This window comes from Octopus sinensis, linkage group LG10 (genome assembly GCF_006345805.1).
Source record: "Octopus sinensis linkage group LG10, ASM634580v1, whole genome shotgun sequence".
Lineage (NCBI taxonomy): Eukaryota > Metazoa > Mollusca > Cephalopoda > Octopoda > Octopodidae > Octopus > Octopus sinensis.
The window spans coordinates 26836908-26859407 of NC_043006.1; the positions used below are offsets into that span (position 1 = coordinate 26836908).

The 22500-nt window shown below is 35.8% G+C and overlaps 1 protein-coding gene across 1 annotated transcript in view; it reads left to right on the forward strand.

Annotated features, from left to right (window-relative positions):
* Window positions 1-22500, forward strand: part of LOC115216738 (ubiquitin carboxyl-terminal hydrolase MINDY-3) — a 35841-nt gene that overhangs the window by 11054 nt on the left and 2287 nt on the right. The window contains exons 2-10 of the mRNA XM_029786287.2: window positions 5621-5764; window positions 7060-7267; window positions 10287-10401; window positions 11531-11604; window positions 13778-13857; window positions 15557-15627; window positions 16531-16611; window positions 19065-19137; window positions 20255-20327. Coding sequence (XP_029642147.1) covers window positions 5621-5764; window positions 7060-7267; window positions 10287-10401; window positions 11531-11604; window positions 13778-13857; window positions 15557-15627; window positions 16531-16611; window positions 19065-19137; window positions 20255-20327 — 919 coding nt within the window. The remainder of the gene's footprint in view (window positions 1-5620; window positions 5765-7059; window positions 7268-10286; window positions 10402-11530; window positions 11605-13777; window positions 13858-15556; window positions 15628-16530; window positions 16612-19064; window positions 19138-20254; window positions 20328-22500) is intronic.

Here is a 22500-nt window from a genome sequence, read left to right on the forward strand (position 1 = left end):
TCCCTGCAGAGAAAGCAGGAGAGGTATGCAGTATTATACATCTGGAAGATCCTGGAAGGCATTGTGCCAAATATTGGCATTGAAAGCTACACCAATGCCAGAACGGGATGACACTGCATAGTGCCAAAGGTCCCAGCAACGCCTTCACGCTTCAGGACTAGTTACTGCAACAGCCTGGGTTTCAGGGGCCCACAACTTTTTAATATTCTCTCAAAGAGCCTGAGGAACCTGCACAAAGTAGATATAGGCCTTTTTAAATCAAAGCTGGGCCTATTCCTGTTGAGAGTCCCAGATGAACCTACCTCATGGCAAGAGGTGCAAATAAGGGTAGCTACATCAAACTCCATTCTTCACCAACTGCCACATATTGGGGGAGGCTCTCATTAATAACAGTGTAGCAAAACAGCAGTGAATCAGCATGGCCGCAGCTATGAGCAGGAACTACGGAAAATAAAAAAATATGTGTGTGTGTGTGTGTGTGTGTATATGCATGTGTGTGTATATATGTATATATATATGTGTATATATGTATATATATATGTGTATATATGTATATATATATGTATATGTGTATATATGTATATATATATGTGTGTATATATATGTATATATGTATATGTATATATGTGTATATATATGTGTGTGTGAGTGTTTATATATATGTGTGTATATTTATATGTGTGTGTGTGTATATATATATGTGTGTATATATATGTATATATATATGTGTATATATATGTGTATTTATGTGTGTGTATATATGTATATATATATGTTTATATATATGTGTATATGTATGTATATATATATATATGTGTGTATTTATATGTATATATATATGTGTATATGTATATATATATATATATGTGTATATATATGTATATATGTGTATGTATATATATCATCGTCATCATTGTTTAATGTCCGCTTTCCATGCTGGCATGGGTTGGACGGTATGACAGGGTGACTGGTGAGCCAGATGGGATCACCAGGCTCCAATTTGATCTGGCAGAGTTTCTACAGCTGGATGCCCTTCCTAAAGTCAACCACTCTGAGAGTGTAGTGGGTGCTTTTACATGCCATTGACATGAGAGCCAGTCAGGCAATACTGGCAAGGCCATGCTCAAATGGTGTTTTTAATGTGTCACCTGCAACGGAGCCCGTCCAGCGGTACTGACAATGCCCTTGCTCAAATGTTGTTTTTCATGTACCACCGGCACAAGTGCCTGTAAGGTGATGCTGGTAACAATCACAGTCGAATGGTGTTTTTTACGTGCCACTGGCACAGGACCCAGTTAGCGGTCCCGGCAACGATGGTGCTCTTACCGCTCCACTAGAATGGTTGCCAATCATGCGGTGCTCTCATTGAATTTGATTTCGATTTCACTTGCCTCAATAGGTCTTTGCAAGCAGAGTTTAGTGTCCAGTGAAAGAAAGGTACGCATAAGTGGGCTGGTTACACCCCTGGCATAGGTCACAAGGTTATGGTCTCACTTGGCTTGCCAGGTCTTCTCAAGCACAGCATATTTCCAAAAGTCTCAGTCACTAGTCATTGCCTCGGTGAGGCCTAGTGTTCGAAGGTCATGCTTCACCACTTCATCCCAGGTCTTCCTGGGTCTACCTCTTCCACAGGTTTCCTCAACCGCTAGGGTGTGCCACTTTTTCACACAGCTATCCTCATCCATTCTCGCCACATGCCCATACCAGCGCAGTTGTCTCTCTTGCACACCACATCTTATGCTTCTTAGGTCCAACTTTTCTCTCAAGGTACTTACACTCTGTCGAGTATGCACACTGACATTACACATCCATCAGAGCATACTGGCTTCATTCCTTGTGAGCTTACACATGTCCTCAGCAGTCACTGGCCATGTTTCACTGGCATGTAGCATGGCTGTTTGTACACATGCGTTATACAGTCTGCCTTTTACTCTGAGCTAGAGGCCCTTTGTCACCAGCAGAGGTAAGAGCTCTCTGAACTTTGCCCAGGCTATTCTTATTCTAGCAGCTACACTTTCAGTGCACCCTCCCCTGCTACTGACTTGGTCACCTAGGTAACGGAATTTATCAACTACTTGTAGTTTTTCTCCCTGGAATGTGGCGGAAGTTGTTCTCTGCGCATTTTCACTGTTTATTGCTCCCGAACATCTGCCACATACAAAAACTATCTTCCTAGTTAGCCTTCCTTTGATATTGCTGCACCTCTTATGTGTCCTTAGTTTACACTGGGTACATCTTATAGGAGTTTCTAACTACGCCTTTTCTACAGATCGAGCAGGACCATCTACCTGAAGGGATTTGTGGTTTGCCTGCTTTCTTACTTATTAGGACTTTGGTTTTAGCTAGGTTGATTCTAATCCTTGTTTCCACACCTGAAACTTCTCCTCTAGTTCTGGTAGTGACTCAACAATTAGAGCAAGGTCATCAGCATAGAGGAGCTCCCAGGGGCATCCTGTCTTGAATTCTTCTGTTATTGCCTGAAGGACTATGATAAATAAGAAGACTTTGTTTTCGTTAATTTTCCTTCTTTTTACATATGTGAGTTACATGTATATGTTATATGTGGAGTTATATTTGTAGAAAATAGAAATAAGCGGTTTTTGACTGCTATTTCTAAATTTTCGGTATGTGGTTAAGCAACCTGTTGCTTACCCTATTTATTTATATATATATATATATATATATATATATATATACTAGCTTAAGGTGACCCGCTCTATGTGCGGGTAAGAGTGTGGTTGTTACTCACCATTTTAAACTCCTAATTACTTGTGTGTACATTTGTAAATGTGTGTGTGTGACATATAACTGTCTGTCTCTCTACTTTTGTAGGGTCTTCCCCGTTGCTGTCACATATTGTAAGATTTTAAAATTATGTCAAAATTTTCAAATTTGGTATATTGAAATAATTTTCCACGTTAAATCTGATTTTGTTATTTATTTGTCCCAGAAAAATTGCAATAAAATGTTATGGAGGTTTAAAGTTTAATCAATTTTACCTAATCAGAAAACAGGATTTGGAAGCTGGCATTTTCTACATGATAGCTGGCATTTTCTGCATGATAGCTGTCTGTCACAAAATGAAAGCAAAATCATTAGGAGGAAGAATTTTTATTAAACAAACCAAAACGAAGCATTATGGCAACCAAAGGTGTAAGAACTTCTGGAGTTTTAAGTAATAAAGTCATGTGAAATAGTTGAATAGACATGTAAATAATTTAAAAAGGAAAAAAATCTTCAACCAAGTATTTTGCAAAAAATTGCACAAATCTGTCCTGATCAAGAGACCTATCTATTGGGGATGGCATAGTCTGACATGGAATAAAAAAAATTATATAAGACATTCTATTGTAAAAATTACCAGGCAATGATGGGCTATTCAGCTAGTATATTTTACTACAGATTCACCTGTAAGAGTAACATCATCAGCATAAAGGAGCTCACATAGGCAGCTGGTTTTAAACTTCTATGACAATAATAAACACGATGGGTCTGAGGCCTGAGCCCTGGTATACTCCCACTTTGACACTTGCTGGTTGTACATGGCTTTCACTGCTCTCACAATTTTTTGTTCCACCCCAAGCTTCCTCAGTTGCCTCTAGATTACAGAGCAGTGTACCTTATCAAAGGCCTTCTCAAGCCCAACAAAAGCCAAGTACCAGGACTTATTCTTGCAGTTGTCTTCCTCGGAAGATGAAACCAGTAGTACTTCTTCCTGGCACAAAGCCAAACTACTTAGTGTATACATTAACTCTCTAATGAAATGTGCTGTTAGTTGCTGTAAATATCTCTGTAATCTTCATAGCAATCCAGTAGTTTAACAGCTCTGTAGTTTGCACTCACTAATGTATCACCATTACCTTTGTAGCAGCTAGTGATGATATTGTCACTAGTCATAGGATATGACACCCTCCTGTGCTACCTTATCTACTATGCAGGTTACCAGCCTGTGTCTCAAAGATTTTATGCATCTTATTATCCTACTCTGAAAATTCCCTCTAGAGGTCCCAATTTTCATGTCCATATTCTTTTATTGCAACTTCCAAGATACTTGTTCTCAGTACCCTGGGGTATTGCTCCTATCTTTGGCCACTGAATACTATGAGTCTCACTGCTAAGTGTGAAGCAATCTAGTTGTTATGCATCAAGGATGTTGCTTTTTTGCAATATCAGGCTTTCATTATGTGAAATATCTGAATGCTCTGAGATCCACCTCCTTGGATTGAAAAAGATAATTTGCTTTGGATCTTAAATTTTTGAGGAACTGGTACCAAATTTTGATACTGAAATGTAAAATTGTGAACTAGATCTAAAAAGATAGTGCAGGAAGTTGTACTTTTTTCTGTCTTTGTCCAGACAAGATATTGTAATAGCTTAGAATTCAACAGACAAAAGCTTTTTAATACTGTTTCACAAAAGGAAATGTTTGGACATTCATCTATGTAAGACTACTGGTGAAGAACCTACTCACAATTGAAGAAAAAAGGCTGCAATACACTAGCCTAAACACAACCTACTGGCTGTGATCAATAAAAAAAAAATTCTTCATTTACAAAAAGTAGCCTCAGTGGATGCCGAGTTCTAAACTGCAATTCAAATAGTATTGTTTGGAGTTCAACACTTGAATTAAGCAATCTTCTGTGAGAGAAACAAAGTTTAGCCTCATTGTAGAAAAATATTTCTGTTTGCACCATGTATGTTTAATTTTTCTAATGTTGAGTAAATGTCTCTGGATTTTTCTTTTGATTTGCAAGCATAATGGAAATTGCAGTGATTTTAAATTTTGTGATGTCATTTATTAATAATTATTTATTACTAATTTAATTTTTGAGAGGGAGGGCTGGAACTTGGGATAAAATGGGGATATTTTACTCATGCAGTTAATATTGTATTGAAGATTTAAAAAGAAAAAGACCCTAAAAAGCTCCATTAATTTACTGATATCTTTAAAAGTAGAATCTTTGCATGCTGGTGGGTTTATGAGAAGAATGTAATTATTGTAAAAAGAGAAATAGCTCTAATTTATTGGGCCTTACAAAACTTTTAAATGAAAGACATGAAATCATATCTTGGAATGCTTTTTCTAATGGGTGTTGTATAGCTTCCAAGTTACAGAGATTTGCTGGAGAACAAAATCAACTTTGAGACAAGAAATCAATGCCCAGAAATTGCTATCTTGTGAAAATACCTATGTGTAATCAACTTACCTGTATTTATCCTACCTGAGATGTACAAAATGACCTGACTACTGTTAAAAAACCCAACAATCATCAAATTTCATCCAAATTCATGCAGCAGTTATATTTTTATAATATTTATATTGGACTAACTGTATTTCATCAAAATTTCTAGCTTCTAAAAGGATTGGGAGATTTATGTGTGGTTAGGGAGCTTGCTTCCTAGCTACATGGTTTCGGGTTCAGTCCCACTGCGTGGCACTTTGGGCAGGTGTCTTCTGCTATAGCCCCGAGCTGACCGAAGCTTTGTGATTGAATTCGGCAGGCGGAAGTTACTGCCGTGTGTGTATGTGTGCGTGTAGGTGCTTGTGCCTCTCCGAAAGAGAGAGAGAGAGTTAAACCATTATATATTACTTAGATATGTATTTTCATCTTATTTCCAGGTTTCATGTTTAGTGAACATGAAGCTACAGCTTTGATTCAACTAGAAGGTGGTCCTTGTGCTGTGATTGCACCTGTTCAGACTTTTATTCTAAAACATGCTCTGTTTTGCTCTGAAGAAGCCAACGGTGACCTTAATGTTTCAGGTAAATCATTATCTTTTTCTTTGCTGAAGTTTGAAAATATTTAAAATTCACCTTATAAAGATATCTCTGTATTTTCCCATTTTCTGGCTTCCTGCTATGTCTCTCTTTAATTTATTTGGTTTTCATGTTGGTTAACTTTAACTACTTGCTGTTAATACTATCTCAAGGTTTTAACATATATTGGGTAGGTAAGAAAGTAACTGCAGTACTTTAGTGTGAAGTAAAAGTCTTTTTTTTTTTTTTCAAACAAAGAATGAACTTTAATTAATTATATATTTTCTATTTTGTTCGATGACCTTTTGCCATCTTTCTGGCAGCTTCATGATTCACGCTCATAGAACTTTTGGTCCTTATCAGCCAAAAACTGAAGCAAGTGCGATTTCAGGTCATCATCATTATTGAAAGTTTTACCATTCAAAGAATTTTGTAAACTTTGAAATAAATGGTAATTTGATGGTGCAAGGTCAGGTCTATATGGTGGATGTGACATCACTTCCCAACCGAACTCCAATAATTTTTCATGAGTTAGCAAAGACATATGTGGTCTAGTGTTGTCATAATGGAACATGATTCCTTTATGATTTGTCAATTCTGGCTGTTTTTCTTTGATTGCTTCGTCCAGTTTCATTAGTTGTTGACAGTAAACATCTGAATTGATCGTTTGGTTCCTTGGAAGCAACTCAAAATACACAACACCTTTGTAATCCCACCAAATTGACAGCACGACCTTTTTTGATGCAATTCAGCTTTCGATGTTGTTTTTGTGCTGGTTTATTATGCTTGAACCATGAAAAGATATGTTGACATTTATCATAATGTTTTTCACAGTACCAAACATTGCATCCAATGCAATAGTATGCAGTGAAGTTTGGGACCCAACTTACATTCAGTACTTTTTATTACCAAAATTACCAAACCTTTCATGTAGCTAACTTTATGCTACTGTTGGCTCAAAGAAGACTAATTGGGGATACTCAACAACAGCACTCTACTTCAAACCATCTTTTCCAGTAATCCTGTTCCCAATTCACTGCCTTGCTTTGTCCATCCTATTTGCCATTCTGATTGACACTTTCATGGTCAGATCCCCACTTTCTTTTCCTTAATTGCCCCTACTACCACACTAGCCAGATTTTATTGGTTGTCCTTTCTATTTCTTTAGCAGAAGCTTTTCTACAATGATTTGCTTCTTTTCCAATTCTATTTCCACATTTTTCACTTTTATTTTTTCGAACATCACTTACCTTTTATTCTAGTAAACTTTCACTTTAATTTTCTCTGTTGAATGTCTATAGAGGAGATGGCAATTACATTCCTATTCCATGGTTTACTTGAGATTCTGCTACAGCTAGCTAGTGACCACTACATTATTGTTACACTGGAGAAGAATGTGAACACTACCGTTAATGACAACAACACCCAAGAAGCTCTACAACAAGATGGTGGAGGTACTAATCCAAAGAGACCTAGAATGGATAAGGACAACTTCCATTCTTACTTAAGGTAATATATGATATCTATATTATATAACACATACACACATTTATATATGACGATGTATATCAATATTTTCCAAACGTTTTTCAGCAAAGTTTCACAATACTTGGATACATACTAAATTGCCCAACTTTTATAGCCTTATGTAATACAGGTAGTGATTATAGTTAAATTTAAAATCAATGCATTACTCACTGCCCCTTTCATGGCTTTTAATGTCCCCTTGGGAGAAACATGGGCAGCATATGCCTCCTTGAGAACCAATGATATGCATCATCATTATCATGTTAATGCCTACTTTTCCAAGAAAACTAATATTTTTCCTATCCTGGACATGTTAACAGCAGATTACAAACAAATGGCAGAGCTTATTTGACTGTCATGCTTGTTTACAGTTAGCATATGATATCAAGGCATACAACACACACATACATTCATGTTTGTGTACACACATGTACATATCACAGGCTTTTCCAGTTTTCCCGTGCCAAATTCACTGACAAAGCTTTAGCCAACTTGGGGCTATAGTAGGAGACACTTGCCCAAAGTACCTTGGCGTGCTTACAAAGTGAATTTCACCACTATACAGCCATGTCTGCTGTGCCTATATATATATATATATATATATATAAGGGGGTGCTGAAAAGTTTCTGACTTTAAGGGTATTGCGAAAAGCCTGGTTGGAGGCCCAACCTTCAGTTTTTTTACAGTACTTAGAAAAAATGAAGGATCACTGCAACAAGTGTGTGAATCTGGGAGGGGAATAGGTTGAATAGAATCGTAATTAACCAATTCTCTTGTATTTTCTTTTTCCCAAACCCAGGAACTTTTAGCACTCCCTCATTTATATATATGTGTGTGTGTACACCCATACACACATACACATATTTATTTATGCAAATATATATATATATGTGTGTGTGTGTGTGTGTGTGTATATACATGTATATGGTGCAAAAAATATAACCTGGTGACAAGGTGAAAAAAACAGTGTATTAAGTTTACAGTCAGGAAATAGGAAAAGCTAGAAGGAAAAGGCTTTTACATTTTCAGTGTACATTTCTGAAAAGAAAGAATAAACAAGAAGAGAACAAAAAAATGAAGAAAGGAATGTACATGTATATGACAGTCTTATATATATGATGAAGCCTTCTGGCTTCACAGACCCCAGTAGAACCGTCCAACCCATGCTAGCATGGAAAACGGACGCTAAATGATGATGATGATGATGATATATATATATATATTTATATATATATATATATATATATATATTTATATATATATATATATATATATATATATATATATATATATATACATACACACACACACATATATATATATGCTTCCCAACCACATGGTTTTAGGTTTAGTCCCACCTTAGGTAAGTATCTTTTATAATCCCAAGGGCCAATTAAAGTCTTGTAAGTAGATTTTGCTGACAGAAACTGAAAGAAACCCATTGTGTGTGTCTGTGTTTATCCCCCACCACCACTTGACAACCAGTGTTGGTTTGTTTATGTCCCCCATAAGTTAACAGTTTCACAAAAGAGTGATAAAATAAATACCAGGCTTTAAAAATAAGTCCTGTTTGGCTAAACCCTTCAAGGCCATGCTGAGGCATGACTGCACTCCAATGAATGAAACAAGTAAAATATATGTACATCTTTACTAGTTAGTGTCCACTTTTCCATGCTTGCATCAATGAGATGTAATTTGTTGAGGCTGAGTTTTTACATCTGGTTTCCCTTCATGTCACCTGCACCTGCCGGTTTTTCTCTTACCATCCTCTCTCAACACTATACCTGTGTAACTTAAGCTAGAACTGCCTTGGACTTTGATGAACCATGCAACCAATTCTGGCATGGCAAGCTGACTGACCAACCTTATCACTTGGGCCACCTACTCAACCTTCAACCATCACCATAACCACTGTGTCGCTACCTTCTTCACACTTATCCTTCACATTAATATCCTCCTTCTACTCGTTTCTATCTCCATTACTCTCACCTCAACAATGTTTCTTCTATTATTCTCTCCATTACTCTCTTCTCATAGCAATAAATCTGTTCCATTCATCACAGGGGAAGAGAAAGAGCTCTCTTTAGCTTTAGGAACTGCAAGCCAACTCCAACAGAACTGATAGCATGCAAAGCAACCAGTACACTCCATAAGTGATTTGTAATTGATTCCAGAAGTGACAGGGTTTGATAGGGCTCTTGAGTCTTGTTGGATATGATGCAATCCCTATAGTGTTGGGGATATGAAAAAATACATACAGTGAACGATGAATAATACATTCACTGGATATTGTGGAAAGCTTGCTGGACTGAGAAAAATCCAGTGTATGCATTGAAACAGCATCAAATTAAAATAGCCATCTGTGTATCTTATATATATTTAAACTGTCAAAGGCGACAAACTTCACCTAGACTTGTGATGACAGGTACATGTCATTGACATGGTCCAGGAATGTCAAAGCATGCCTGACATTCCTTTTTAGTACTGATGGGATAATGTTCACCTTGCTTTGACATGTTTTTACTATAAGTTAATGAAGAGATTTTCTCACAGACAAATACCATAGCATCATGCCTGTCACTAGTGTATATACATTAGGTAAATTATGCAGGTGGCTCTTTTAATTTAATGCTCTTTCAATCGCATACACTAAATTGAACATGTATTCTTAAACAGAAGTTTTTAATCATTCTTTTCATACATTAAACTCAGAATATTCATTTGATTATGCATTTTGCTTTTGTGGTTATCACTGTTGTTGTAGTTGTTGTTTTTTTTGCATAGCTGTGATCAAACTGACATTTAGCATAGGACAAGGTGGACTAACTGGGCCATTTGTTAACTTCCCACTGAGTGAATATGACCTAAATCTTCAGCAATGTACACTATTATGTCAATGTTATATTAACCAAACCAAATGCAAATATTTGACAGTTCACAAAGAGTCTCTCCCCAGTGCTTCCTGTTTTTTTTGTTAAAATAATATCTCTCTCTTTCACAGATGTCACCAATGTTCCAGTACAGAAGAACTGAAAACTTGTATGAAAGAAAATCTTAGCTCATTTACAAAAGAATATGGTGTACTGCTCTATCTCTATTCTGTGATTCTCTCTAAGGTAACCCACTTTTTCAGTTACAGTATTGTGGCTGTTCCTTATCATTCACACACATAAACATCTGTTGAATCATATTATTTGTATGACTTGATTCTTCTACTTATTTTTAAAATCCAAATACCACTTTAATGTGATTTTGTTCACCTTAGGATAGCATCATTTCAGCTTTGTTAAGCTAGTAGGAATAATCTTGTAGCTTTTTAAGCAAGAGCAGATAGCATGTTGACTCATTGTAGTAAATAGGATGTTCACTTGGATGTCAAGGTGGGAATATATTTGTTTGGATATCATGATGAGTATTTTGTTCACTTGTATATTAAAAAGATTGAATGTTTAGTTTGAAGCATTGATGATGTCATGCAAAAAACCAATGGTATAACTTGTTTTAGTCAAAGGATGACAAGCTTTGTTCATGACCTTTGCAAGACCTCTAAAATTGGTGGCTTGAAATGGAAAAAGAAATTCCATTTTATGGGTGTTCATAAAGAGATTGTCTTTTATTGAAAACTTTGAGACACCTTATTTGCTTATAATTTTATGTTTGAGTATGTATAGTTTGTTCAATTGTCTAAAAACTTTAGATGAATGATTTAGAAAGTTTAGTGCAGCTAAAGCTATTTTACCACTTTATTGAGTTTCTCAAGATGAATATAGCAGCTTCCAGGTTTTCATTAGTATATTACAAAATGTTGTTTTGAACTAATATTGTTTCTGTCACTAATGATAAGTTTTTTATCCAGCCTGCTGGTTAATTGCAGCACCAGTAGTTTGTTAATCACTGTTTTCCTATATCAGTAGTGGCTAAATTTGTCTTGGTATGCAAAGCTGGTGGACGCTTGCTCCTAACGACACTCAAAAAAAAAGCAGAAATACATATTTACCAATTCTACCACTGCTGCTAGACACTTTTTGTCTGCTGCTTATACATTTCTATGTATTTTAACTCCATAAGTGTATATGAGATGCTTTCCTGACACAAAATTCCCAGTTTTCAAGCTTTTGACAATATATTTGCACTAAGTATGATTAACAGAATGCTATGTTGAACTGAGTGAATAATTTCTTTCTATGTTTTAGTTTGGTCAAGGCTGAATATTTGACTTCATCCAGTGTTTTTTTTTTTTTTTAGGGTATTGAACAAATAAAGAATGAAGTTGAAGATCCTAGTGAATCACTTATTGACGGAACCTATGGCCATGGAAGGTGAGATGATTACCAAAATCATTAATTCATTTGTTGTTTCTTTCTTTAATTGATATTATTCATTATTTTTGGTGCTATTTTTTTACTACATATTTGTTACAAATAATTATTGATCACCACTGTTGTTGGATTTACCTACAATTCAAGATGCCTAGGGAACAAGCCACAGTATACATTTGAAGACAGTGGTGTGAAAAGAAGCTATGACGGGACTAAACAGAATATTAAATTTAATGTTTTAAAAGGGCTTCCTGTGGGAGAATAAAAATTCATCTGCATTGACAAAATATTAACGCTTGTAATATATTTAGTGAAAACAATATGTGACAATGGAGAGAAAATTTAAGTCTAAGTACTTAAAAAAACTACTCCATTAACTGCTCAGTCCTTATTATGCATCACATTAGATCTAATATGATGCTTAAAATAGAACAGCTATTGAATGTATAGACTGAGAATCAGACTTGATGTAATATACTTAAATTCAAAGAAAAAATAATTTACCAAGATGATTAGCAGAAAAAAAAGAGGATGAAACTTCTAATGAAATAAAACTTTTCTGGCTGGTAAAGGCCTGTTTGAAAGATTTCAGCAACACTTTGCATAACATAAAATGACTGGTCAAATTGCCGGTGCTTATATAAAGGCTGTTGCTATTAATTATTTTGAAGAAAAGGATTGCTGAAGAGAACCACACACTAGAGTAAATATACATTGTTGACGAAACTGTGCTTTTCTGGAAGCAGATGCCTACTAGAACTTTTATCTCTTGGGAAAAATGTAACATCAGTATTTAAAGTCATAGTAAGTATGAAGGCAGACAAATCACAAATCTTTTCAGATAGATGGCCCTGCTTGATCTATCTGGCATAGATCATGCAGGGCTATAGGTAAAAACTCCATAAGATGTACCCAGTGTAAACTATGGACTCATAAGAGGTGCAGCAATATCAAAGGAAGGTTAAATGAGAAGATAGTTTTGTCAGATACACAGGGGCAATAAACAGTGAAAACATGCAGAAAACAGCTTCCATCACATGCCTGAGAGGGAGCTAGAAGTAGTTGATAGCTTCCGTTACCAGGTTACCAAGTCAGTAGCTGGGGTGGATACTCTGAGAGCATAGCTCCTAGAATAAGAATAGCCTAGGTAAAGTTCAGAGAGCTCCTACCTCTGCAGGTAACAAAGGGACTCAAGAGTGAAAGGCAGACTGTATGATGCCTGCATGCAAACAGCCACACTACACAGCAGTGAAACATGGCTGTGACTTCTGAGGACATGCGTAGGCTTGTAAGAAGGGAAACTAGTATGCTTTGCAGTTTGTCAGTGTGCATGCATGACAGTGTTGGGCATAAGAGGCATCAGATTGTGATGTGCAAGAGAGACAACTGCGCTGGTATTGTCATGTGATGCATTTGGATGAAGACAGCTGTGTGAAGAAGTGTTGCACTCTAACAGTCGAGGGAACCTGTGGAAGAGTCAGACCCAGGAAGACATGGGACAAGGTGGTGAAGCACAACCTTCAAATGTTGGGCCTCGTGGAGGCAATGACAAAACATTGGACAGTATGCTGTGCTTGTGAAGACCTGCTGAGCTGAGTGAAATCATTGTTGTAGCCAATGCCAGTGCTGTCTGACTGGCACCTGTGCCAGTGGCCTGTAAAAAGTACTGCTCAAGCATTGGGCCTCATGAAGGCAGTGACAAGTGACCGAGACCTTTGACGATGTACCATGCTTGTGTAGACTTGTCAAGCCAAGTGAGATTGTAGTCTTGGCTGATGCTGGTGTCAGGTCAATGGCACCTGTACTGGCGGGACTTAAAAAACACCCATTACACTCTTGGAGTGGTTGGCGTTAGGAAGGGCACCCAGCTATAGAAACCTTGCCAAATCAGATCAGAACCTAGTGCAGCTACTATCTTTTCTCATTTACTAGCCATGCTGGTATACCGAAGACCAAAGATGAAAAAAATTTTTTTTACTAATTAGAGATAAATCAGTACATTTAATTGAATTGACTACTGTACAGCAATGGTGATTTCCAGAAGAAACGAAATTATATCTGTCTTTTTGACCCAGTACATGAATATTTGAAATTAAAACATTCAGTTTATTTCCACTTTTCTTATTATACATTTTGCTAACATGAATTGTCTGAATCTACTGTCATTTTCCAGCCAATCCTTGATCAACCTGCTTCTCACTGGAAGAGCAGTTTCTAATGTTTGGGACCATGACAAAGAAATATCTGGATTAAGTAAGTCTTTTTCTTGGTTATTTCAGTTTGTTTTGTTTCTTTTTGGGTTTTATTTTTGTTATTTGAATTTATTTAAATATTGTCATTTAGTTACAGATTGAAATAGATTTATAATGATGCTTATATCCATTTTTAACAAATTTGGGTATGTATTCATAATAATTGAATATTTTTACTTTCTATCACAATTTCATTGAGTTCTTAGCAACTTTTAGAAAATTAGAAATCAATATTTCTAATGTTTTTTCTAAATTAGTTTATATAAGAAAGCAAGGTACTTTTAAATATGACTGGGTTGAGGTTAATATCATTAATGTTAGTTTTGAATTGTAATTAATAGCTAGAAAGTATTTCTGGGTAGAGAGTGAGTTCTGGAAGATGTAAGAAAGACTGAACTAAGTGTGGGAACTCTAATGGTTTTAGGTGTAGGTGAGGGGGAGAGGGACAGTAGATGTGCTGAATATATTCAATTTTCAAATCTAGTGTAGTTATTAATATTTGACATTTTGTCTTTTTAACCTTTAGTGTACAGGCCAATAATGCTATATTGCTCACAAATATTTCTGTAGTAGCAGTATCTACTTAAATTTGATTAGAAGTGCAATCAAATAGTTATGAAAAGGCAACTAAAGAGATGTTTATTTCCTTCAGTTACTTTACTAACCATTTCTGGTTAAGATAATTTGTTTAATCTGTATTACAATTCTGTAGATTTTTTTTTCTTATCTGAAGTAATATCTGAGGTAATAAGCATAGAACTAAATGATTGAATAGGAATATTTATCTTTTTACAATATCTTGGTTTAATTTAATACTTGTCTTCTCCAATCTGTTGTAATTATATTCTCAATTTAGTTTTGTTGGCTGATTAGAAAGTATCAGTTCATAGCTAATCTGAAGTTGTGCTGTAGTTTATTGAGCAAACCTGTCTCTGTACATTGTTTTGGAACTTCAAACTAAAGAAATATAAATATGTTTCAATATTCTTTTACTTGTTTCAGTCATTTGACTGCAGCCGTGCTGGAGCACCGCCCTTAGTCACACAGGACTTACGCTTTATAAGTCTAGTACTTATTCTATTGGTCTCTTTTGCCAAACAACTAAGTTATAGGGACGTAAACACACCAATATTGGTTGTCAAGTGATGGTGGGGGAAGAAACACAAAAGCACAAACATATATATATATATATATATATATATATATATATACACATATACACACGATGGGATTCTTTCAGTTTCCATCTACCAAATCCACTCCCAAGGCTTTGGTTGGCCCAAGGCTATAGTAGAAGACACTTACCCAAGGAGACACGCAGCGGGACTGAACCCGGAACCATGTGGTTGGGAAGTGAGCTTCTTTGCACACAGCCATGCCTGTGGAATATAATACTTTGAATTTATTTTTAAGAACTTTTTATGTCAATATGTGTGATGTGTTTTAAACAGAAGTCATGCTTATTTCTATTGTATAGAGAAATTAATTTCCATTTGTCAATGTTTATGAAAATAGGTGTTAAGTTTGGATTAAGGCTTCGGCTAAAGATATTCAGAATTAATAGCACTTTGGAAATAGCAATATTTGCCGAATATACACCCTGTGCATCTACAGAAAATTAATGAAGTGGGAATTGAGTAATTTGTTGTCTCCATACTCATTAGTAGACAATTGCCGAAAGAGTATTATTGTCCTTTCAGAAATGCGTGGCATCTATAAACAATCTTACATTGGGTTTTTGACTCTCCTTGAACACTTACGTTACTGTGAGGTGAGTAAACCTTTTCTCTACATTTATTGACTTTCCTAAGAAATTCAGTTTTTGATATTTCTCAAGAAAGTTAAGTTTTTTTTTTTTTCTGTTTGATGTTTTTGTGTTGCTATTTTTAATGGCAGAACATATCTCCCATATAACTCCTATCCTTTTCTCTTATCCCTTGTTGGTTGTGTGATGATGTCATCATCATCATCATCATCGTTTAGCGTCTGCTTTCCATGCTAGCATGGGTTGGACGGTTCAACTGGGGTCTGGGAATCCAGAAGGCTGCACCAGGCCCAGTCTGATCTGGCAATGTTTCTACGGTTGGATGCCCTTCCTAATGCCAACCACTCCGTGAGTGTAGTGGGTGCTTTTTACATGCCACCAGCACAGGTGCCAGACGAGGCTGGCAAACGGCCACAATCGGATGGTGCTTTTTACGTGCCACCAGCACAAAGGCGAGGCGAGGCTGGCAGTGGCCACGATCGGATGGTGCTTTTTAGGTGCCAAATAAAATAATTACATTGTTCATGTTTGAATAATTTGAGAGACTCTTTAGAGTTCTACTCTCCAAATTTACATGCCCTGCTAGCTGAACAGGTAGGCTTTTTCTGTCAGCTTAATATGGAGTTATATTCAACTGACTTAATATGTTGTGTTTTGTCAGCCTGACATCACGGTGTCTCCCCCACCCCCTTAACACGCTATTCTACTTGCTCAGTATGTTGCATTCTGTGGTGTTTAAGTTTTGTCATTGAGCTTGTTTGCATAGCTGAAATAAAATTTGTGCTTTTTAATTCTTTTAGCTGTATTTGTTTTGACTATATTACACAATTTTCATTCAGACTATTGCTTATCACCTTTGCCTAATTTTGAAAATGTGAGTCTGTCAATGGGAAATTTTTATGTCCGCAGGTTGGATGGTTTCTGAAAAATCCCAAATGCCCAATTTGGCTACTTGCCAGTGAAACACATTTGACAGTGCTTTTTTCCAAGGTGGGTATTAAACCTACATAACAAGTACTTACTTTATTGAAAGTAATGAAATCACATGTTTTAAAATGATGTTTTGTATCTGACTATGAGATTGCAGTACATATGTATATATGTATGTGTGTTAGTTACTGTCTCCTTGCCTTGATGTTGTGTGATAGTTGTGAGTGTTGCCATCATGCAAGCAGTGTTCTTCATTTCCAATCTTCTGTGAAAGCATGTCTAGCTATGACAAAATATTACCATACTTGAAAGCAAATGAGGGTTGATGGCAGGAGGAGTATCTGCCTGAACAAATTCCATGTGAGCATGGAAAAGTGGGAGATGAAATGATGATACAAGTGTGTGTGTGTGTGTGTGTGTCCTTGCCTTGACATGGCACTATAGTTGAAAACAAGCTTCACCATCTTACAAGTGGTAGTGTTTGTTTCCAATCTTCCATGAAAACCCTTCTAGAAACAGGCAAAGGGTGAGAGGAAGGGCATCTGGCCATAGAAAATCTACCTCTGAATTCCATGTGACCCATACAAGATGGGAAAGTGGATGTTAAAATAGTGAGAATGATGATATGCATACATTACATACATTTTGTATGTATGTATGTATGTATGTATAAAATGATTTTTTTTTTTTTTACTAAGTGCAAGAAACAAATTTATAAGGACGAGATATGATTTCATGTGATATGCATGCTGTTATCAAAGGTATTAGAATATCAAGTAGGAATTAAAGTGTTCTTGTTCTACAATTCCTATCATGAGCTTTATATATTTTATTTAAATTATTGTTAAAAGTAGTGTTTATTTTGACAAGGCACGTTGTGTGGTTGTCAGTTGAAAGAGAGTGTTATTGATTGATTTGATTTTATTATATGTTATTGGTATTTATTTTTATCAGCTCTTATCTAGTACATGTTTTCAAATAGCATTATAGTATTAGTGAAATAGACATTGAACAATGTTACAAGCAATTCATTCTATACGAAATTTTACAACTGCTTCAGTGTCTTTTTAAAGAGCAAACTACTCATTGTATACTTCATATTTTAAATTATTAAGATTATATATTTCTGAAAGTGCACGTAATAAAACGTGCTCATAATGAGAAATCATTTACATATGATCTTTTATCTTTTACTTGTTTCAATCATTTGGAAGTGGCCATGCTGGGGCACTGCCTTGAAGAATTTTTAGTTGAATGAATTGACCCCAGTACTTCATTTCTTTTCTTTTTTTAAGCCTGCTACATATTCTATTGGCCTTTTTGCCGAACTGCTAAGTTATGGGAATGTAAACACTAACACTGGTTGTCAAGTAGTGGTGGGAAATAAACATATGTACAGACACACACACATACACACGATGGGCTTCCTTCAGTTTCCACCTACGAAATCCACTCACAAGATGCTATGCAATGGGACTGAACCCAGAACCATGTGATCGGGAAGCAAGCTTCTTACCACACACCCAAGCACCTATATATAAATATATTTTTTTGCACACGATAAATACAACTCTGTCATATTTGCAAGTGTTAAATGAAATATTAAAATAGAATCAGTTGACTTTCTTTTGCTTGTTATCAAGCTCATGTTCCAAAGAGTATTAGTGACCTTAAACGTAAAATGAATTTTCCAGTTAGTATTGAAACTGGGTTGCAGATTCAGTTTACTGAGTACCAAAGGATAAAATCCATATACAAACAAAAGTATTGTATTGTATTGGCATCCTTTCTGTCTCAGGAGACAATGGAGTTGCGCATGAAGTAGTCTAGTCTGGCTTTTATATTTCATGTTCTGATACATTTCCTGCTGTGGCTGTGTAGTCCTACCCTGGACAAACACTCCCTCTGGCAGGTACCGCAAATGTAGCGAAGACTGTTCCTGGCTGGTTGTAGTGCCATAGTCTCTTGTTTACGTCTCTTCCTTTCTTTCCATTTCTCCTCTCTCTCTCTGTCACTCCTTTGTATTCCCTCTTTTACGGTACGTCGCCATTCTCCACAGTTGCCGGCAACTGCCTCCCAACCGCTAATATTGATGTTGCAGGCCTTCATGTCCCAACAAACAAAAGTAGATCTTTAACAAAAAAAAATATATATATAAAGTAGATCTTTAAAAAAATATAAAGGAAAATAGTGTGGCAGCTTTAAACTCATTTCTAGAACTTGCTGCAGAAGAAAAAAAATACACTCTAAGTCATTTAATAATGAGATTGGCAAATTGCATCCAAGTTTTAATAGTTGTTACTTTGAATGGTGATAGTTGAATCAGTACAGGAAAATATTTATTGGGGTAAAGATCAATGTCGTGCATTAAAATGTAGCTCAGCTTGGGAATTGAAGCTTAGTCAATTTTAGTTAAATAATGGTTTAAATGTACTTAATTTATTGTAGGATCTTAAAACGGCAATGAATGTAATATATCTTTTTTCCTTGTATTAACTCTCTTCTATTTTCAGGAGAAGGGAATAGTTTTTCCTGCTACTCAAGAAATGACAGCAAAACAGGTGTTTCAAAAATTTGATAATGAAGGTCAGTTAAAAAAAAGCTATTAAAATTGTTTAGGTCAGCTTCACATAAAGTAACTGTTTCTAGAAATATTCAAGGTTATGTGTTTCTTTGGCAAATTTTCTTCTAGTGTCTGAAACTGGTAACCTTTTAAGAAGGATTTAAATTTTGGAAGCAAAGAAGAATCAGTAGGGAGCCAAATCCAGAGAGTAGAGTGACTGAAGGACAAGAATCATCTTATGGATAGGGAGTGATGTGTTAGTTGATGTGTTGTAGGGCAGCATCTAAATTTTGCTTGTCTATTCTGCAAGTCTCTTCCATTGCTCTACTTATCTCAACATCCAAATAAAACTATTTATCATTTGATCATGTGGAACAAAGTCATGATGGAGTCAGCTTTCCAATCGAAAAAGACAACATCACCTTCACATTTGAGCTTTATTTGGTTGCAACAATGACGACCCAACTCACTGCAATGACTAAACTGTTGTTTCAACATTGTAGCCACACACCCATACTTTGTCACTTGTTATGACACTAATCAGAAAATTTTCAATAGCATTCCAATGATCAAACAATTCTTTATTGACTCTGGCTTAGTTTTGTTTTTGTTTGTCAGCAGCACTCAGTGCAAATTTTGTAGTAACATGAAGCATCTTCCACTTTCCTTTTAAAATTCATCTGACATGAATTATGCCTACTTCTTATGAAATTTCTCAAGCAAGCAACAATTTTCATGATTACAACACAATCTTTTTACAATGTGATCATTCTCCAATCATTCACAATTTGAAGTGCTGCTATTAATGTGAGATTGTATACAGCTTGTTGTCTTTTTCCAATGGTGTAACATTAGAAACATCTCTATAAAAGGGTCCCCTGCCTCCTATTTGAGACAGAATTTCACACAAACACATTGTTCTTCCAAATCCTTCATTGTTCAACTTGTAACAAATCACTCAAGCATGTGCTGATTGATGACTAACCAATATGGTATGATGCAATTGCTATTAGACTTCAAGGTCAGAGTTACTGTGAGAAAGAGCAGTTTTAAAAGTTTGGTGTCTTTTTGATCTTAAGTATAGTAATGTTGCCAAAAGTATTTTGAGAGAAAATTTTTTTTTTCCTTTTCTCTGTACAGGTAATGGTTTTATATCTACTTCTTCTCTGGGACAGCTTTTACAGGAATTAGATCTGGGTTCAGAAAAGGAATTGTAAGTTATCCTTGTATTTATTGTTGTATTTAGCATATTCAACAACAAACTGACTCTATCTTTTGTGTCTTAAATTTATTTATTTCTTCTCTTTCATTATAGTCACTTAGTACACACAGATATATTTTGAATTCCAAAATACTTCATATTTTTGTTTTCTTTAATAGAAAGATCTTAATCAAGCTAGCCTAAAAACAAATTTCATTAATAAAGATTGTTGTTAGCGTTTATATTTGTTTTTAGATTATCTTGAATATCTTTTTTAACACATGAAGAGAATGTTAAGTGTTTTGGTTTTGGAAAGGTTTCTACAAATTTAAACCTTGATAAATTTCCAAAACTCTTAATATTTTTATTTTATATGTTAGAAAAAATAATCAAGATAGCCTAAAAACAATTTAGTTAATGGTAATCATTTAGCAATTATAAGATTAAACTGTTAGACAACAGATCGTACAAGTTCATGAATTCAAATCTTATTACAAACTCTTTCTTACCTCAGTGCAATTAACTTGTTAAAATAAGTTTCATCCATGACTCAGTTGTGTGGATACTTGTAAGAGAAGTAAAACTAATTGCATCAAAAGCATTCAAACGTCTCAACATATAATGTTGTGGGTGTTAATATACCCATGGTGTTGCTAAAAATTGGGATGACCATCACACAATGTATGAATTAATAAATTCTTTGTACACATCATCATTATCATCGTCATTTAATATCTATTTTCTATGCTGGCATAGGTAGGATGGTTTGACAAGAGCTGGCAAGTCAGAAGACTGCAGCAAGCTCTGTTGTCTCTTTTGGCATGGTTTTTATGGCAGAATGCCCTTCCTAACACTGACCACTTTACATAATGTACTGGGGACGTTTTATGTTGCACTAGCAGCAGTGAGGTCACCAAGTAATTTGCAGGACAAGATCCCTCAACAAAAGGGAGTAGTATTGAGGGACAGAAAGGATGTCTTGTATTAGAAGAGCTACATGGTTACCTCAGCTGGAGAGAGAGAGAGGAAAGAAAGATGGCAAAGATGTGACAGAGAGGGGCCAGGGGCTTTACACCTAAGTTACAGGGTGGTTTTCATAGTGAAGTATACTGGGGATTGGAGAGGGTGGGTAGGTGGGTAAGTTCACAAGATTTCAAAAGGAAAGTGGGAAGTAGAGGTGGGGGTGATGTAGTGGGTGGGCACTGGTAAAGTGAGGGGTTATTAAGTGGATATGGTTTGGAAAAGAGATTGAACAGAGACATATTGTGCGCAGGTAGGTATGTGAAAGGGAGCGGAGGGGTGGAGAATACAATGGTAGTAAGTATGGGTAGGTTGGGTGGGGTGGAATATATATATATTGCAGGAATTTGTAGTTTAAGAATTCTAATTAAAGTGAGAGCACATGCTTTTCAATTATTATTGTTTAAAATCTGTTTTCTATGTGGGCATGGGTTGGACAGTTGGACAGGCACCTATGTCTACTTAGGCATGGTGTCTATGGATAGATGCCCTTCTTAAGGCTAACCACTTCACAGTGTTTACTGGGTGCTTTTTTCATTGCATCAGCATTAGTGAAATCACCAAGTAATTTGCAAGACAAGACCCCATCAGCTGAGTGGGATGGGGGTATAGTATTGAGGGAGGTGGTTTTATACCATGTTTTAAGAGATTAATGCATGGTAGGGGAACAGGAACAGATGTCTTGTTGAAATGGAGAGGCATAGCTTTCTTCAACTGGGAAAAGAGGAAGAGATATATGCATTTAAATACAATTGCAATCTTTGAATACTCAAAGTTTACATACACGCACAAATATATATATACTAGCAGTATCGCCCGGCATTGCTCGGGTTTGTAAGGGAAATAACTATATATATATATAAGCATTTTTAGAGAGTTACTTCCCTTATATAACCTGAGCAAAAATAATTAAAAATGCGGAAAAATGATGGTAAATTATTTTTTAATCGTAGACTCATCGTAGACATGTGCTAATACCCAGAAGGGCTCGATATGAATGACGACTATAAGATACCCGCTTTTGGTTAAACTGCACCGCAAAATGTGGGAGTAGTTAGGAATCTAAATCGGAGGAGACAGTCTCACACATACAAGTTCAATTTTATATATAAAGATATATATATATATACACACACACACACACATGTGTATAAACAATTAGTTA